Here is an 18,395-nt window from a genome sequence, read left to right as displayed (position 1 = left end):
GGGATCTGCCTCTCGTCACACGCCGTGGACCGGGCGGGATCTGCCTCTCATCACACGCCGTGGACCGGGCGGGATCTGCCTCTCATCACACGCCGTGGACCGGGCGGGATCTGCCTCTCGTCACACGCCGTGGACCGGGCGGGATCTGCCTCTCGTCACACGCCGTGGACCGGGCGGGATCTGCCTCTCGTCACACGCCGTGGACCGGGCGGGATCTGCCTCTCGTCACACGCCGTGGACCGGGCGGGATCTGCCTCTCGTCACACGCCGTGGACCGGGCGGGATCTGCCTCTCGTCACACGCCGTGGACCGGGCGGGATCTGCCTCTCGTCACACGCCGTGGACCGGGCGGGATCTGCCTCTCGTCACACGCCGTGGACCGGGCGGGATCTGCCTCTCGTCACACGCCGTGGACCGGGCGGTATCTGCCTCTCGTCACACGCCGTGGACCGGGCGGGATCTGCCTCTCGTCACACGCCGTGGACCGGGCGGGATCTGCCTCTCGTCACACGCCGTGGACCGGGCGGGATCTGCCTCTCGTCACACGCCGTGGACCGGGCGGGATCTGCCTCTCGTCACACGCCGTAGACCGGGCGTGATCTGCCTCTCGTCACACGCCGTGGACCGGGCGGGATCTGCCTCTCGTCACACGCCGTGGACCGGGCGGGATCTGCCTCTCGTCACACGCCGTGGACCGGGCGGGATCTGCCTCTCGTCACACGCCGTGGACCGGGCGGGATCTGCCTCTCATCACACGCCGTGGACCGGGCGGTATCTGCCTCTCGTCACACGCCGTGGACCGGGCGGGATCTGCCTCTCGTCACACGCCGTGGACCGGGCGGGATCTGCCTCTCGTCACACGCCGTGGACCGGGCGGGATCTGCCTCTCGTCACACGCCGTGGACCGGGCGGGATCTGCCTCTCGTCACACGCCGTGGACCGGGCGGGATCTGCCTCTCGTCACACGCCGTGGACCGGGCGGGATCTGCCTCTCGTCACACGCCGTGGACCGGGCGGGATCTGCCTCTCGTCACACGCCGTGGACCGGGCGGGATCTGCCTCTCGTCACACGCCGTAGACCGGGCGTGATCTGCCTCTCGTCACACGCCGTGGACCGGGCGGGATCTGCCTCTCGTCACACGCCGTGGACCGGGCGGGATCTGCCTCTCGTCACACGCCGTGGACCGGGCGGGATCTGCCTCTCGTCACACGCCGTGGACCGGGCGGGATCTGCCTCTCATCACACGCCGTGGACCGGGCGGTATCTGCCTCTCGTCACACGCCGTGGACCGGGCGGGATCTGCCTCTCGTCACACGCCGTGGACCGGGCGGGATCTGCCTCTCGTCACACGCCGTGGACCGGGCGGGATCTGCCTCTCGTCACACGCCGTGGACCGGGCGGGATCTGCCTCTCGTCACACGCCGTGGACCGGGCGGGATCTGCCTCTCGTCACACGCCGTGGACCGGGCGGGATCTGCCTCTCGTCACACGCCGTGGACGGGCCGTGTCAGTGTGATAGAAGACAGCATTCCCGGCGTGAAGAGCAGATTTCTGGCAAATCTATGGAGTTGTTTCCTCTCTGCTTACAGAAGTTGTGCGCACGTGGCCCTTTATCACAAGTCACTGTGCGCACGTGGCACTTTATCACAAGTCACTGTGCGCACGTGGCACTTTATCACAAGTCACTGTGCGCACGTGGCCCTTTATCACAAGTGGTTGTGTGCCTGCGCAGAGGGCCGGCTGCCGGGGTTTCTTCTCACGCAGTAGCAGGATGGTAAATTACATTAAGTTCCTCCACTTCCTGTCGCAGACCTTTTATCCGTCACCCTGAGGTCACGGACTGCCCCGCGTGGTCTCCACTTATCTGGGCTGATGGCTGATAATCCATACTCTTTATGGAATGTCAGCTCTTGGGGTTGTGATGCTTTGTGATTAATGGGCTGGTTTTGTCGGTGGGAGAACATTCTGTGCCGTGGACGTTCTCGAGATAATACAAGCTCCCTTTCTTTGGTCCGTGGCTCGGTCCCAGAGCAGAACAATACTGGTCTGTAATCCTCCAAGCGCGGCGCTTCTCATGCAAGATGCCGGCCATCAGCTAGTCTGACGGTCTCACACAAACGCGCTTTCACTGCGCTCACTGAATCAGTCTGAAGTTACGGAATGGCCTCCCAGCAGAGGAGGTAGAAGAATCGCAGATCACATCCCAGGTGTCGGTCTGCCATCCTGCAGGTAGTGAACAGGTTAATTCTCTGAGCTCGGAGGAATGGCTTGCCATATAAATTATTGTCATGCGTGACCGAGTGCCCTCCCTGGGACCGGTTCAGTGACTAGTGACCTCCTGAGTCACACTCACCCGGGGAGTAACACGTGTTAATGTCTGTTGTGTCCATATGTGCTAGCAAACCTTAACTCTTCTGGTGGGAGGTTATCCCATGGATCCACTACACTTCAGGTAAGGGAGCACACTGACTCTGCTTCCCATATTTACCCCGTGCTGGGTAACTATAGGGCAGGCTTCTGACACAAAGTAGCCCCAGCGGCCTGTGACTGTGCCAATGGCCCCAGCCTCCTGCACTGGCAGTAACTCACAGGTCACAATACACAGAGGCCATGTGGAGTTCATTCCCATCACTCCTAGGCCGCCAGCCCAGGTGACAGATTGGGAGTTATTTTAGGGACGGGTGTAAGCGTGGGGTCTCTGGAGGCAGGTAGTGGTCCCAGTCAAGGGATTCTCTCTGGGTGCTTCTGGTGTTTGGAATGCTTTGGATACCCCCGGGGTGGGGTGGGGTGGGCTGAGTTTCTCACCCCCTGGTTATAGTCACCCCCCCCCCCCGTTACATTCCTGTCGTGCTTTTCACTGTACTCGTTACTACTAATTACAGCGTTCCTTTAAGTGGTTTCACTCCCGTCACAGGTAGAGGTCAGATCCGCCAACCAGCGTCAGAGGAATGTGTGAGCAGCAGGTTAGTCGCTCGGACAGGTATCCTGTGCATGCGGGGGAAGTGAGTCACGCAGAGCAGTCTCATTCCTCCCCGGGCAGCGGGTCACGCAGAACAGTCTCGTTCATCACCGGGCAGCGCGTGAGAATGCTGCTGTCGGCTTTCTCTGCTGTTGGGTGTGATGGGAGTTATCTGCTCTGCCAGTCCGGTCAGGAGCCTGCATCTCCAAACACCTACCACCACTGCCTGGAGCACTAGCCTTGCACACACCTCCCTCAGTACAGTGGAATGCGAGTCCGGACGTCCGGGCGCTGTCTCTTTAATGGTGTTCCTCCTCTGTATTATCGCCGAGAGGCTGGGCTTGTTAAAACTCGCTGAAGGATGATTGAGTGCCAGCCTTCTGTGGCTTCCTCATTCCACGAACCCACCCTAGAGCCCTGCAGTTCCACGAATGTGGCTATCCTGAGAGTAGCCAGGGAATTAACCCTTCAACACCCGGACTGCGCCAGTACCCAGGAGAATACCCTACAGCACCCGGACCGCGCCAGTACCCAGGAGAATACCCTACAGCACCCGGACCGCGCCAGTACCCAGGAGAATACCCTACAGCACCCGGACTGCGCCAGTACCCAGGAGAATACCCTACAGCACCCGGACTGCGCCAGTACCCAGGAGAATACCCTACAGCACCCGGACCGCGCCAGTACCCAGGAGAATACCCTACAGCACCCGGACCGCGCCAGTACCCAGGAGAATACCCTACAGCACCCGGACCGCGCCAGCTCTGTGGACCCAGGAGTTTAACCCTTAAACTTCAGGACAGTCATCTTGCTGTGCCCAGGAGTTTGTTTTTAAACCCATAAGCACCCAGACTTTGGCAGCCCTCTGTGCCCAGGAGTCGGGGTGTATAGGAGAGTAAAGCGCATACGCCGTGGTTGTGCTGCCCGTGGAAGGGGTAAGTGTCCGTCTTTATCACATCTGCCATCTGATGGTTCCAGTCTGAGCATGTGAGAGCTGAGATACTCGGTACTACTCTGTGTCTTGTGGTGACTGCTTGGGACCCAGCGTCAGGCTCACATTAACACCGAGAGAACACTCATCTGCTGAGCACTGGAAGACTCCTGCCGTGGCTCACACTGATGGGAGTTGTAGTGAGGAGGAGCATTACTATATTCACTGTTATTATTCAGTCCGAATGCATACATTGTAAAGGTAACTCAGCAGCCTGGAGTTTATTAGTACAGGGTCACAACACACAAACACGTATCTATACATATATACACCCGGGACCTGAAGAAACCTGCCTACCCCGGGGGCAAACACAATCACTATGGCTAAGAGGCACTTCTCCTCCGTATTTCCATGTGTTTATACATGCACCGGGGCTGCACCGGGCACTGTGCATTCACCCGCTCCGCCGCCTCCTGGTGACTTGGCACAGGTATGTGATATGTATGTGTTTTGATGTATATATTGTTTTAGAGTAGGGGCGTATATATAAGTATATGTGAGTCAGGAGAAAGCAGGGTCATATATCCACGGCGAGAAAGCACGATCGGCTGCTCGGTGGCGTGAAGGTATAGTTGCCTGCCTGACATACAATGGATCGCTGGTTCGAATCCTCATGGTGACTTCGACACGTAAGTGCGCAGTGTGGCTCTGCTTGTGTGTGCCGGTGGATGGTGTTAAAGTGGCTCTGTGGCACTCTAACATCGGACGCTTACGTACACATCCACAGCCTCACCTGCATACACATAGCCGGTTGCGGACAAGGTTGCCGATAACACCTGAAGGTTGCGGTAAGTCGTGTGTCCTCGCACACAGTGACCGAAAACACTGGTTTCGGAATGTGTGCACATCCGCTTGACCCGTTCCTGTGCGTGCACAGTAGCCCACACAGCGACTTACATGGAGAGTCATCATGGCGGATACAAAACCGGAGATCCGGAGTATGATTGGGCATCACTGAGCAGCCACCCCTAAAGTAACATGAATAGAGTATAAAGAAAAACACTTAATTAACTAATTAAAACACTTAACTAATTAAAACACTTAATTAAACTAACAGTGTTTTAATTAGTTAATTAAGTGTTTTTCTTTATACTCCATTCATGTTATACTTTATGGATGGTGGAGTAAAACCCCCTCAGGGGGTCTTTGTCTCCCAATATACAAAGAGTATATTGCGTTTGTTTCTGTACCGAAGGAAGCAGAGAGAAGGAAAGGGGTGGCTGCTCAGTGATGCCCCATCATACTCCGGATCTCCGGTATCGTATCCGCCATGATGATTCTCCATGTAAGTCGCTGTGTGGGCTACTGTGCACGCACAGGAACGGGTCAAGCGGACGCGCACACATTCCGAAACCTTTTCCGCAACCAGTGTTTTCGGTCACTGCGTGCGAGGACACACGGCTTACCGCAACCTTCAGGTGTTATCAGCAACCTTGTCCGCAACCGGCTATGTGTATGCAGGTGAGGCTGTAGATGTGTACGTAAGCGTCTGATGTTAGAGTGCTACAGAGCCACTTTAACACCATCCACCGGCACACACAAGCAGAGCCACACTGCGCACTTACGTGTCGAAGTCATCATGAGGATTCGAACCAGCGATCCATTGTATGTCAGGCAGGCAACTATACCTTCACGCCACCGAGCAGCCGATCGTGCTTTCTCGCCGTGGATATATGACCCTGTTTTCTCCTGACTCACATATACTTATATATACGCCCCTACTCTAAAACAATATATACATCAGGATTCGAACCAGCGATCCTTGGCACGGTAGGCAGGTTACTTTACCTTTACACCACCAGGCAGTTGGGGTTGTGCTCTCGGCGTGGATATATGTCCCTGCTTTGCCCTGACTCACATGTACTTATATATACGCCCCTACTCTAAAACAATATATACACTTTATACGGTTTAACTCCACAGTGGAGACTTTGGGAATCGAGCCAGCAATCTATTAGTACATCAGGCAGGTTACTTTACCTTTACGCCACTGAGCAGCCGGTTGAGCTCTCGAGCCGTGGATATATGTCCCTGCTTTCTCCCGACTCACATATACATATATGCATCCACTCTAAAACATTAGCTACAACCACTGTGACACCATAGATATATATACACATATATATACACCAACTATAAAAATATTTACTTTCATTTCAACACCCTACAGGATCTAGCAGGATTTGAACCAACACAACCCATACGATATACAGGTAGGACAGCTAACCTTTACACCACAAGAGAGGTAGGCTCTGTTACTTGCCACAAATATATGATGCGTGCCTGCCTCCTCCTCACATATACACACGCGCTCTAAAACATTATAAACATATATACAGCAAACTACAACAAAATATACTTACTCTTGAACATTATACAGCCCTCACCGACATGTGAACCAGCCCCGCTTACAGCACACAGGTAGGACGTCTTAACTTTACACCACCAGGGAGATGCACCCGGTGTCTGCCCATGGATATATGATGCCTGCCTTCTCCTGACTCACGTATAGGCACCCACTCAATGCTGTATTTCCCCCAATGCCCCTTCCTGCTGCTTTTACCGAGGCTGGGATTACTGCCCCTGCTACGTGAGTGCAAGTCGCGGCACAGTGCCCATTATCCTGCATGCCGGCAACACCCAGACGCGTTGGGAATCTACGGAGGCGCCGTGTGCAGACTCCAGGGCACGGGTTCACTAAATGCCGCTAACGCTGCACTTTCTTATCGCTCTGTGTCCTCGAAGGAAAATAATAAATAGATTTCCTGCCCGCGCGGGGCTCCTCGCGGATATCCACACACAGCATGGGAGGAGGGCCGCAGATTACACGGCAGGATGTTTTGAAATGTGAGCTGCGCAGGCGATCAGACAGCGAGTCAGAGTTATTACAGTGTCCTTCAGTGTAGGCAAGGACCTGCCTGTCTGGGGAGGTGGTAGCAACAACCACCAAAAGTACTGTACTTAACATCACACAAACCTTTGCTGCGGCTGGCGGGGGCTGCAAACAGGACCCCCAAGCTGAGTCACAAATCCGCTCTCAATTCCTCCAGCTAACCACACACCTTAAAATAAGACCTATTTGCCACTTACACTCAGCACTGAGGCTGCCCTTACTGTGTCTTTAGTGGCAAAGGAGTGAGGTTAGACTAATAACAAAACGTGGATTCCCGAGAGATTCAGCGCTGCAGCCCAATGCCAGTCTGCAGTAGGAAAGCAGTTCTTGGTATCAATGAGGAGGCAAACATATTTTCCATCGGCTCTTGTGTTATTGGCATCGTTTGGACTTTACCTAAGAGGGGTGATATAGCACCGTACCCCCATGCTAGGCAGACACAGATTAGCCGCATATTGCCTGAGCACGATAGAGGAAGTTGGCAGCAGGAAGGCACACTTCCTCTCTTTCACACCCCAGCCTCAGACTGTAACTGACAATGTTCAGAGCCACAAGAGACTACCCCTTCATCTTAAAGGTTCTGTTCCACTTAGACAAGACAATAAACTGAGAAGATCTGTAAGATCAGTGGCAGCTTTTGTGTCACATGACAAGTGTTTTACGTGATTTATAAAAATATTTCTGGGAAGGGTTTGTGCTTTCAGCCGGGATGCGAGTGATGTTTCTACTACATCATTTAGTTACAAACCCACACTACTGATTTTAACATAACGCACGCAGATCCGTGATTTTCACCTTTTCTCTGCTTTAGTATGAAAATGCAGTCTTACAACAAGAATACATTGCGTGCTGGTTTCGCTTCCACTCACCTTGTATATATGAACAGTGAGGGGTAGGAAGAGTTGTGGATCAGAGCGCAATATGAGTGTCTCAGAACCCGGCGATACGTGTCAGCCTGTAAACGTGAACATTTAGGGGCAAATTACAACCTTCAGTGCTGCCTCTCCCTGATGGAAATGACACGTTACAGCTCTGCATGTATGTATCACGTGAGGACACAGTCTTTTGCTTTAAAGAGGACTGTCCTAGTAGTCGTAAAATCAAATGGCTGATAGGGAATTTAATCCTTTAAATGCCGGTACTCAAGGGGTTAATCAGCTCCCCCCCATTTAGGTGTAATGAAATCGATTCCGCTGACTCCCTTCTGAATACACAACACGACGTTGAGATTTACTAATCAAATACGAGCCGTGCAAATAGCGCGGGTGGTGAGGAGGTCGGCGTCCCGGGATTATCCCCTAACAACCCGCAGCCTCAGCCTCAAAATCTACCTTTAACTTTCCTTGCAAAGGACCCCAAAGTGACCCCTCCCAGAGCCCAACTGGGAATGAAGTCCTGGAAGTAACGGAATAGCGGCCCCCTTTTTTCCTGGTGCCATTTTGGCCACACTGCACACGGCGGGTTCTGGCCACGATCATTTCTGTATTTAAAAAACATATCCGTTATAAATGAAATAAATATGAAAATACATGGTTCATAATATTGTAGGCCATGACATCATGTAGTGGATTAGGAGCAGCTGAGAGAGGTTTACTTTACATAACGTGGAAAAGCATTTTAAGTATGAAAGTAACTATTTTCCACATGAAATAAGTAACGTGATACGCTGTGAAAGCTATTTCTTTGTTTAAAAAAACTTTGCTTTCCGTTGGAGTGGATGTATGTAAGTGTGAGTGCATAGTGTCATAGTTACTGTGTGTATACATCTATGGTGTTAGCATGGCTGTATGTATGTTTTAGAGTAGGTATGTATAAGTATTTGTGAGTCAGGAGGAAGCAGGGTCTTATATCCACGTCAGAAGCCACGCCCTGTTCCCTGCTGGCATGGCGGTAAGGAAACCTGCCTGGTGTTTAAAGGATGGTTGGTTCAACTCCCGCTGGGTACATTATGGTGTTAAATTGTAAGTATATGTAGTTATAGTGTTTCTATGTGTATATGTCTTTGGTGTCAGAACGGCTATATATAGCTTTAGCGTAGGTAGGGAGAAAGCAGGCATCATATTTCCATGGCAAGGAGACAGCAGCAGTTGCCTGGCGGCGTAAGGGTAAAGTACTCCTACTATGCTCCGAAGAATGGCTGGTTCAACTCCAACCAGCTCTTTTATGGTGTTAAAGGGTAAGTATATACTGTTATAGTTGTTCTGTGTTTGTATATATCTCTTTAGTGTTAGAGTGGCTGTATGTAACGTTTTAGAGTGCGTAGAGAAAAAACAGGCATCATATTCCCATGACAAAGTGTCCAGCTGGCTGCCTGGTGGTGTAAAGGTAAGTTGACCAACCTGCTGTACCAAGGATCGCTGGTTCAAATCCCATCATTTCCTCTATGTTTTTAATGCATATAGAGTGTAAATATTGTTTTAAGTATGTTTCTGTGTTTGTATATATACCAAACCAACTGCCTGGTGGTGTGAAGGTAAAGTAACCTGGATACCATACCAAGGATCGCTGGTTCGAATCCTGATGTATATATTGTTTTAGAGTAGGGGCGTATATATAAGTATATGTGAGTCGGGAGAAAGCAGGGTCATATATCCACAGCGCTAAAGCAAAGCCAACTGCTTGGTGGTGTAAAGGTAAAGTAACCTGCCTACCGTGCCAAGGATCGCTGGTTCGAATCCTGATGTATATATTGTTTTAGAGTAGGGGCGTATATATAAGTATATGTGAGTCGGGAGAAAGCAGGGTCATGTATCCACGGCGAGAAAGCGTGATCGGCTGCTCGGTGGCGTGAAGGTATAGTTGCCTGCCTGACATACAATGGATCGCTGGTTCGAATCCTCATGATGACTTCGACACGTAAGTGCGCAGTGTGGCTCTGCTTGTGTGTGCCAGTGGATGGTGTTAAAGTGGCTCTGTGGCACTCTAACATCGGACGCTTATGTACACATCCACAGCCTCACCTGCATACACATAGCCGGTTGCGGACAAGGTTGCCGATAACACCTGAAGGTTGCGGTAAGCCGTGTGTCCTCACACGCAGTGACCGAAAACACTGGTTGCGGAAAAGGTTTCGGAATGTGTGCGCATCCGCTTGACCCGTTCCTGTGCGTGCACAGTAGCCCACACAGCGACTTACATGGAGAATCATCATGGCGGATACAAAACCGCGGATACGAAACCGGAGATCCGGAGTATGATGGGGCATCACTGAGCAGCCACCCCTTTCCTTCTCTCTGCTTCCTTCGGTACAGAAACAAACGCAATATACTCTTTGTATATTGGGAGACAAAGACCCCCTGAGGGGGTTTTACTCCACCATCCATAAAGTATAACATGTATAAAGTATAACATGTATAAAGTATAACATGTATAAAGTATAACATGTATAAAGTATAACATGTATAAAGTATGACTAAAGTAACATGAATAGAGTATAAGTAACATGAATAGAGTATAAAGAAAAACACTTAACTAATTAAAACACTTAACTAATTAAAACACTTAACTAATTAAAACACTAAACTAACTAATAGTGTTTTAATTAGTTAAGTGTTTTAATTAGTTAAGTGTTTTAATTAGTTAAGTGTTTTAATTAGTTAATTAAGTGTTTTAATTAGTTAATTAAGTGTTTTAATTAGTTAAGTGTTTTAATTAGTTAATTAAGTGTTTTTCTTTATACTCTATTCATGTTACTTTAGTCATACTTTATACATGTTATACATGTTATACTTTATGGATGGTGGAGTAAAACCCCCTCAGGGGGTCTTTGTCTCCCAATATACAAAGAGTATATTGCGTTTGTTTCTGTACCGAAGGAAGCAGAGAGAAGGAAAGGGGTGGCTGCTCAGTGATGCCCCATCATATTCCGGATCTCCGGTATCGTATCCGCGGTTTTGTATCCGCCATGATGATTCTCCATGTAAGTCGCTGTGTGGGCTACTGTGCACGCACAGGAACGGGTCAAGCGGATGCGCACACATTCCGAAACCTTTTCCGCAACCAGTGTTTTCGGTCACTGCGTGTGAGGACACACGGCTTACCGCAACCTTCAGGTGTTATCGGCAACCTTGTCCGCAACCGGCTATGTGTATGCAGGTGAGGCTGTAGATGTGTACGTAAGCGTCCGATGTTAGAGTGCCACAGAGCCACTTTAACACCATCCACTGGCACACACAAGCAGAGCCACACTGCGCACTTACGTGTCGAAGTCATCATGAGGATTCGAACCAGCGATCCATTGTATGTCAGGCAGGCAACTATACCTTCACGCCACCGAGCAGCCGATCGTGCTTTCTCGCCGTGGATATATGACCCTGCTTTCTCCCGACTCACATATACTTATATATACGCCCCTACTCTAAAACAATATATACATCAGGATTCGAACCAGCGATCCTTGGCATGGTAGGCAGGTTACTTTACCTTTACACCACCAGGCAGCTGGTTTTGATTTAGCGCTGTGGATATATGACCCTGCTTTCTCCCGACTCACATATACTTATATATACGCCCCTATTCTAAAACAATATATACATCAGGATTCGAACCAGCGAACCTTGGTATGGTATCCAGGTTACTTTACCTTCACACCACCAGGCAGTTGGTTTGGGTTCCTCTACACTATATATACAAACACAGAAACATACTTAAAACAATATTTACACTCTATATGCATTAAAACCATAGAAGAAATGATGGGATTTGAACCAGCGATCCTTGGTACAGCAGGTTGGTTAATTTACCTTTACACCACCAGGCAGCCAGCTAGATTCTTTGTCATGGGAATATGATGCCTGTTTTTTCTCTACGCACTCTAAAACGTTACATACAGCCACTCTAACACTAAAGAGATATATACAAACACAGAACAACTATAACAGTATATACTTACCCTTTAACACCATAAAACAGCCGGTTGGAGTTGAACCAGCCATTCTTCAGAGCATAGTAGGAGTACTTTACCCTTACGCCGCCAGGCAACCACTGCTGTCTCCTTGCCGTGGAAATATGATGCCTGCTTTCTCCCTACGCTAAAACTATATATAGCCATTCTGACACCAAAGACATATACACACTATAACTACATATACTTACAATTTAACACCATAATGTACCCAGCGGGAGTTGAACCAACCATCCTTTAAACACCAGGCAGGTTTCCTTACCGCCATGCCAGCAGGGAACAGGGCGTGGCTTCTGACGTGGATATAAGACCCTGCTTCCTCCTGACTCACAAATACTTATACATACCTACTCTAAAACATACATACAGCCATGCTAACACCATAGATGTATACACACAGTAACTATGACACTATGCACTCACACTTACATACATCCACTCCAACGGAAAGCAAAGTTTTTTTAAACAAAGAAATAGCTTTCACAGCGTATCACGTTACTTATTTCATGTGGAAAATAATTACTTTCATACTTAAAATGCTTTTCCACGTTATGTAAAGTAAACCTCTCTCAGCTGCTCCTAATCCACTACATGATGTCATGGCCCACAATATTATGAACTATGTATTTTCATATGTATTTCATTTATAACGGATATGTTTTTTAAATACAGAAATGATCGTGGCCAGAACCCGCCGTGTGCAGTGTGGCCAAAATGGCACCAGGAAAAAAGGGGGCCGCTATTCCGTTACTTCCAGGACTTCATTCCCAGTTGGGCTCTGGGAGGGGTCACTTTGGGGTCCTTTGCAAGGAAAGTTAAAGGTAGATTTTGAGGCTGAGGCTGCGGGTTGTTAGGGGATAATCCCGGGACGCCGACCTCCTCACCACCCGCGCTATTTGCACGGCTCGTATTTGATTAGTAAATCTCAACGTCGTGTTGTGTATTCAGAAGGGAGTCAGCGGATTCCATTTCATTACACCTAAATGGGGGGGAGCTGATTAACCCCTTGAGTACCGGCATTTAAAGGATTAAATTCCCTATCAGCCATTTGATTTTACGACTACTAGGACAGTCCTCTTTAAAGCAAAAGACTGTGTCCTCACGTGATACATACATGCAGAGCTGTAACGTGTCATTTCCATCAGGGAGAGGCAGCACTGAAGGTTGTAATTTGCCCCCAAATGTTCACGTTTTACAGGCTGACACGTATCCCCGGGTTCTGAGACACTCATATTGCGCTCTGATCCGCACCTCTTCCTACCCCTCACTGTTCATATATACAAGGTGAGTGGAAGCGAAACCAGCACGCAATGTATTCTTGTTGTAAGACTGCATTTTCATACTAAAGCAGAGAAAAGGTGAAAATCACGGATCTGCGTGCGTTATGTTAAAATCAGTAGTGTGGGTTTGTAACTAAATGATGTAGTAGAAACATCACTCGCATCCCGGCTGAAAGCACAAACCCTTCCCAGAAATATTTTTATAAATCACGTAAAACACTTGTCATGTGACACAAAAGCTGCCACTGATCTTACAGATCTTCTCAGTTTATTGTCTTGTCTAAGTGGAACAGAACCTTTAAGATGAAGGGGTAGTCTCTTGTGGCTCTGAACATTGTCAGTTACAGTCTGAGGCTGGGGTGTGAAAGAGAGGAAGTGTGCCTTCCTGCTGCCAACTTCCTCTATCGTGCTCAGGCAATATGCGGCTAATCTGTGTCTGCCTAGCATGGGGGTACGGTGCTATATCACCCCTCTTGGGTAAAGTCCAAACGATGCCAATAACACAAGAGCCGATGGAAAATATGTTTGCCTCCTCATTGATACCAAGAACTGCTTTCCTACTGCAGACTGGCATTGGGCTGCAGCGCTGAATCTCTCGGGAATCCACGTTTTGTTATTAGTCTAACCTCACTCCTTTGCCACTAAAGACACAGTAAGGGCAGCCTCAGTGCTGAGTGTAAGTGGCAAATAGGTCGTATTTTAAGGTGTGTGGTTAGCTGGAGGAATTGAGAGCGGATTTGTGACTCAGCTTGGGGGTCCTGTTTGCAGCCCCCGCCAGCCGCAGCAGAGGTTTCTGTAATTCCGGACACTGCTGGCGTCATATTGAGACCGAGCCTTCTGCATTTAACAGGTTTCCTGTGGGTTTGGTGACGGGTGCAACAGCTACATCTGTCATTACAGCTCAGCTGGCTTAACCACGCAGGTCCCACGATCAGCACCCAGGTAATTTGCCGGTTAGGGGGGACAGGCCACGTACCCAGGTAATGGCCAGTTAGCAGCAGGTAAAGCCACGCACCCAGGTAATAGCTGAGGGAGAGTCTGCGCACCCAGGTAATAGCTGCGGGGAGAGGCCCAGCACCCAGGTAATAGCCGGGGCAGGGTATAGGCTGTGCACCCAGGTAACAGCTGGGGGGGGGGGTAGGCTGCGCACCCCGGTAATAGCCAGGGCAGGGAGAGGCAGTACAGGGCCGGGTAAGTGCAGGGACTGCGAGTGGCCTCTGTGTGTAAATTCACCTCCCTAGGGCTCAGTGTGAGGTGGGCAGCACGTGGCAGACTTTTGAGTGTTAATGATTACAGGGTGTAAGACATCTTCAGACTCCACTCTTTCCCGTGATGCTGTTACAGATATGTCACAGTAAACGTGTTACATGGAACACACAGATCAATGCACTTAAGGAAATGTGCCGGTACCACGCTGTTGTTTTTTTGTTTTAGGCTTGTACAAAGTCAGTGGCTGCATTTAGCACATGGGGTTAAAAAGACCTTTGTATATTTGCTTATGCGTAACACTATTTTACATACAGTCTGTGTCAGACCGTCACACCGACTCACCATGTCACTGAGCATTTGGACACGGATTCGGCTGTTTGGGGGGTGAGCAGGCGAGCTCCGGTCATGTAACATGATGTTTTGAAGCGTGATCTCTGTAACATGTTCCGCTCCTTGTCTCTGCAGTGCTGGACGTGCAGCGTGTTTCGGGAGCTGTAAGTTCGGTCTCCTCACCATGGCCACCTGGCTCGTGGGCCTTTGGCTGCTATTGGCCAGGCTGAGCTGTGTCCCTGCCGAGCAGGTCCCTCGCATCACCTTCCAGCGAGGTAAGTGACAGCAGGGTGAGGGGTACGACCCCACAGGGGGCCGGGAGGCTCTAATCTCACAACACTGGCGTATTAACCTTTTAAGCGTATCCTTTCTCATCCGCTACCTAATTCAGCTCGCCCTGCGATGACATCACCACACAGTGTCTGACGGTGTGCTGGTAGAGTGATGTCACACATAACCCCCTAAATTTGTTAGCGTGGGGCAGTGGGGACAGCTATAAAGTAAAAGACTTTGTAGTAATTCTGGTAAAAACAACATTCCTACAAAACCAGCACATTTCAGGCAAATCAAGCGGGGTTAAACACACCATGTAACACGTCAAACAAGAAAATCCACTTGTACAACCGCAGGCTGGTAACAGGAAGTGAAGGCACAGACACTTGACTTCCTGTGTAACAAAACAGAGACAGACCGGTCCCCCTCCCCCCCCGTCATGGCTTCAGTTTTACATGCGTGTATCAGTTACATGTAACACATACATCAGATCCCCCACATTCATTTAGCTCCACACGTATATTCCTGTGCACACGTCACTGCCTTTAGGTAGAAAAGTTCCATATGGTATAGCTGTAGGTAGCTTCCTTTGGATTGTTAGCTCTTCTGGTCAGAGCGAGTCTCACTGTTCCAGCATGTGTAATATTTTGTCCACTCAACTTGTTATAGGTCCGAGCTGTGTGAATAATAATGATGTCACTGTAAATATAACGCCCTCTTGATTACCATTCATACGAGGACACGAAATATGCTGATTCTGGAACGATAATCTAGGAAGAAAAAAAATCATTGTGATAATTAACAGTGTGAATTTTAACCCACACCCACGCTCCTCACCACGTCTCTTGGCCTGGTAGATGTGAATTTGTGTCCATGGTGTTTCAGGAGACCCCGCCAGACCTGTGAGCACCTTCAGCCTGGAGAATGTGCGCAACTATAACCAGTTCCACCTCAGCAACGACCAGGAGAAGCTGTATGTGGGCGCCAGGGACAATGTCCTCTCCTTCAGCATCAAGGAGTCGGGGAGCATCCAGCTACTGAAGCAGGTGAGATCTCCGTGGACCAGCGATCTTACCTGTCGCTCCGGCAACCTTTTAAAATTCACAGGCTAGATGTGGTTTTAGCGTTTTCAGCAGGTTTGGGTAACTTTGGCTGTCATTTCTCTCTCAGATCCTCTGGCCGTCCAGCCCAGCACACATCTTTAACTGCGTACAAAAGGCAAAGAGCAACGAGGTAAGGGATTAATTAGCCTTTTCTAAAAATAATAATCAGGTATCTTATCCCAGGACTGTCCAGATTCAGCCGCCAGTCTAAAGACAGGGTAGACACTGGATACGAGCTCGCCCACTCCATGGCATGGAGTAGCGAGTGTGCAATGAAGACCCTCTAGGGATAAGCCCCCAATGGGGTGTTGTATGGGGGGGGGGGGGATCTTTTTAGGTTAGTCAGCTGATTGTCTGTTTTCCCGCAGACCGACTGCTTTAACTTTATCCGGATATTGCTTCCTGTGAACGACACTCACCTGTATACCTGCGGCACCAACTCCTTCAGCCCCATCTGCTCCTACATCGTAAGTGGGAACACTCCTGTGTCTAGTGCCTGGTCCATACACACACAGACAGACAGACAGACAGACCGGGGCAGACACTGCATGACATCTAGAAGATGTGGGGGAAGGGGTTTCATTGGCATAGGTATTCACGGCCAGGTCCCTGCTAATCACTGCCGATATGCCTGATGTGTGATTAAGGCGGGTAGTGTAAGTGTATATGTGTGTAAGGGCTGTGTATCTGTATAAGTGTGTGTGTGTGGGTAGGAGTGAGTAAGGACAGTGTATGTCAGGTGTATGTGTGTTATGTTTAAGGGTAGTGTATGTGTGTACGGGTAGTATGTACTGAGAACTGTATGTACAGTAGTATGTAAGGGTAGTGTATGTGTATATATACACCTAAGGGCAATGTGTGGTTAGGTGTAACAGCAGTGTTGCATTAGGAAGTGTGTATATTTATGGGAAGTAGTATGTAAAGGGTAGCGTATGTGTTTATGTATTGGCATGGGCAGTATGATGCAATGGAAGTGTATATGTACGTATGATAAGTATGTAAGGGCATTGTATGTATGTGTAGTAGTATGTAAGGGCATTGTGTGTATGGGCATCAGTATGCTAGGGCAGTGTGTATGTGTAGGGCGTGTATGTGTGTTTATAAGGTGTGTGTAAGGCCAGTGTATGTATGCGTGGACAATATTTGTGTAAGGGCAGTGTATTTGTATGGGTAGTAGTATATAAGAGTAGTGTATGTGTGTGTATGGGCAGTTGTATGCAAGGGCAGAATTATATAAGGGCAGTGTATGAGTGTGTATGGGCAGTAGTATGCAAGGGCAGAGTGTGTATATGGGCAGTATTATGTAAGGGCAGTGTATGTGTGTGTATGGGCAGCAGTAAGCAAGGGCAGTGTGTGTATATGGGCAGTATTATGTAAGGGCAGTGTATGTGTGTGTATGGGCAGTAGTATGCAAGGGCAGAGTGTGTATATGGGCAGTATTCTGTAAGGGCAGTGTATGTGTGTGTATGGGCAGTAGTATGCAAAGGCAGAGTGTGTATATGGGCAGTATTATGTAAGGGCAGTGTATGAGTGTGTATGGGCAGTAGTATGTAAGGGCAGTGTATGTGTGTGTGAATGGGCAGTAGTATGCAAAGGCAGAGTGTGTATATGGGCAGTATTATGTAAGGGCAGTGTATGTGTGTGTATGGGCAGTGTATGCAAGGGCAGAGTGTGTATATGGGCAGTATTATGTAAGGGCAGTGTATGAGTGTATATGGGCAGTATTATGTAAGGGCAGTGTATGTGTGTGTATGGGCAGTAGTATGCAAACGCAGAGTGTGTATATGGGCAGTATTATGTAAGGGCAGTGTATGAGTGTGTATAGGCAGTAGTATGTAAGGGCAGAGTGCGTATTTGGGTAGTATTATGTAAGGGCAGTATATGTGTATGTATGGGCAGTAGTATGTAAGGGCAGAGTGTGTATATGGGCAGTATTATGTAAGGGCAGTGTATGAGTGTGTATGGGCAGTAGTATGTAAGGGCAGTGTATGTGTGCGTGAATGGGCAGTAGTATGCAAAGGCAGAGTGTGTATATGGGCAGTATTATGTAAGGGCAGTGTATGTGTGTGTATGGGCAGTGTATGCAAGGGCAGAGTGTGTATATGGGCAGTATTATGTAAGGGCAGTGTATGTGTGTGTATGGGCAGTAGTATGTAAGGGCAGAGTGTGTATATGGGCAGTATTATGTAAGGGCAGTGTATGAGTGTGTATGGGCAGTAGTATGCAGAGTGTGTATATGGGCAGTATTATGTAAGGGCAGTGTATGAGTGTATATGGGCAGTATTATGTAAGGGCAGTGTATGTGTGTGTATGGGCAGTAGTATGCAAACGCAGAGTGTGTGTATAGGCAGTATTATGTAAGGGCAGTGTATGAGTGTGTATAGGCAGTAGTATGTAAGGGCAGAGTGCGTATTTGGGCAGTATTATGTAAGGGCAGTATATGTGTATGTATG

At 49.1% G+C, this 18,395-nt stretch overlaps 1 protein-coding gene across 1 annotated transcript in view; it reads left to right on the top strand.

Moving 5' to 3' along the window:
- Positions 1–4,270: 4,270 nt before the first annotated feature.
- Positions 4,271–18,395, top strand: part of LOC149280461 (semaphorin-4A-like) — a 34,683-nt gene continuing 20,558 nt past the window's right edge. Inside the window, exons 1-7 of the mRNA XM_089500465.1 lie at positions 4,271–4,381; positions 5,271–5,412; positions 10,798–10,939; positions 14,702–14,841; positions 15,725–15,885; positions 16,010–16,072; positions 16,311–16,409. Of these exons, the coding sequence (XP_089356591.1) occupies positions 4,271–4,381; positions 5,271–5,412; positions 10,798–10,939; positions 14,702–14,841; positions 15,725–15,885; positions 16,010–16,072; positions 16,311–16,409 (858 nt within the window). The remainder of the gene's footprint in view (positions 4,382–5,270; positions 5,413–10,797; positions 10,940–14,701; positions 14,842–15,724; positions 15,886–16,009; positions 16,073–16,310; positions 16,410–18,395) is intronic.

This window comes from Sceloporus occidentalis, unplaced genomic scaffold (assembly GCF_023333645.1).
Source record: "Sceloporus occidentalis isolate IW3139 unplaced genomic scaffold, rSceOcc1.0.p SCAF_155, whole genome shotgun sequence".
Classification (NCBI taxonomy): domain Eukaryota; kingdom Metazoa; phylum Chordata; class Lepidosauria; order Squamata; family Phrynosomatidae; genus Sceloporus; species Sceloporus occidentalis.
Note: the sequence above shows the minus strand (reverse complement) of the source record. Positions and strands in the feature narration are given on the sequence as shown.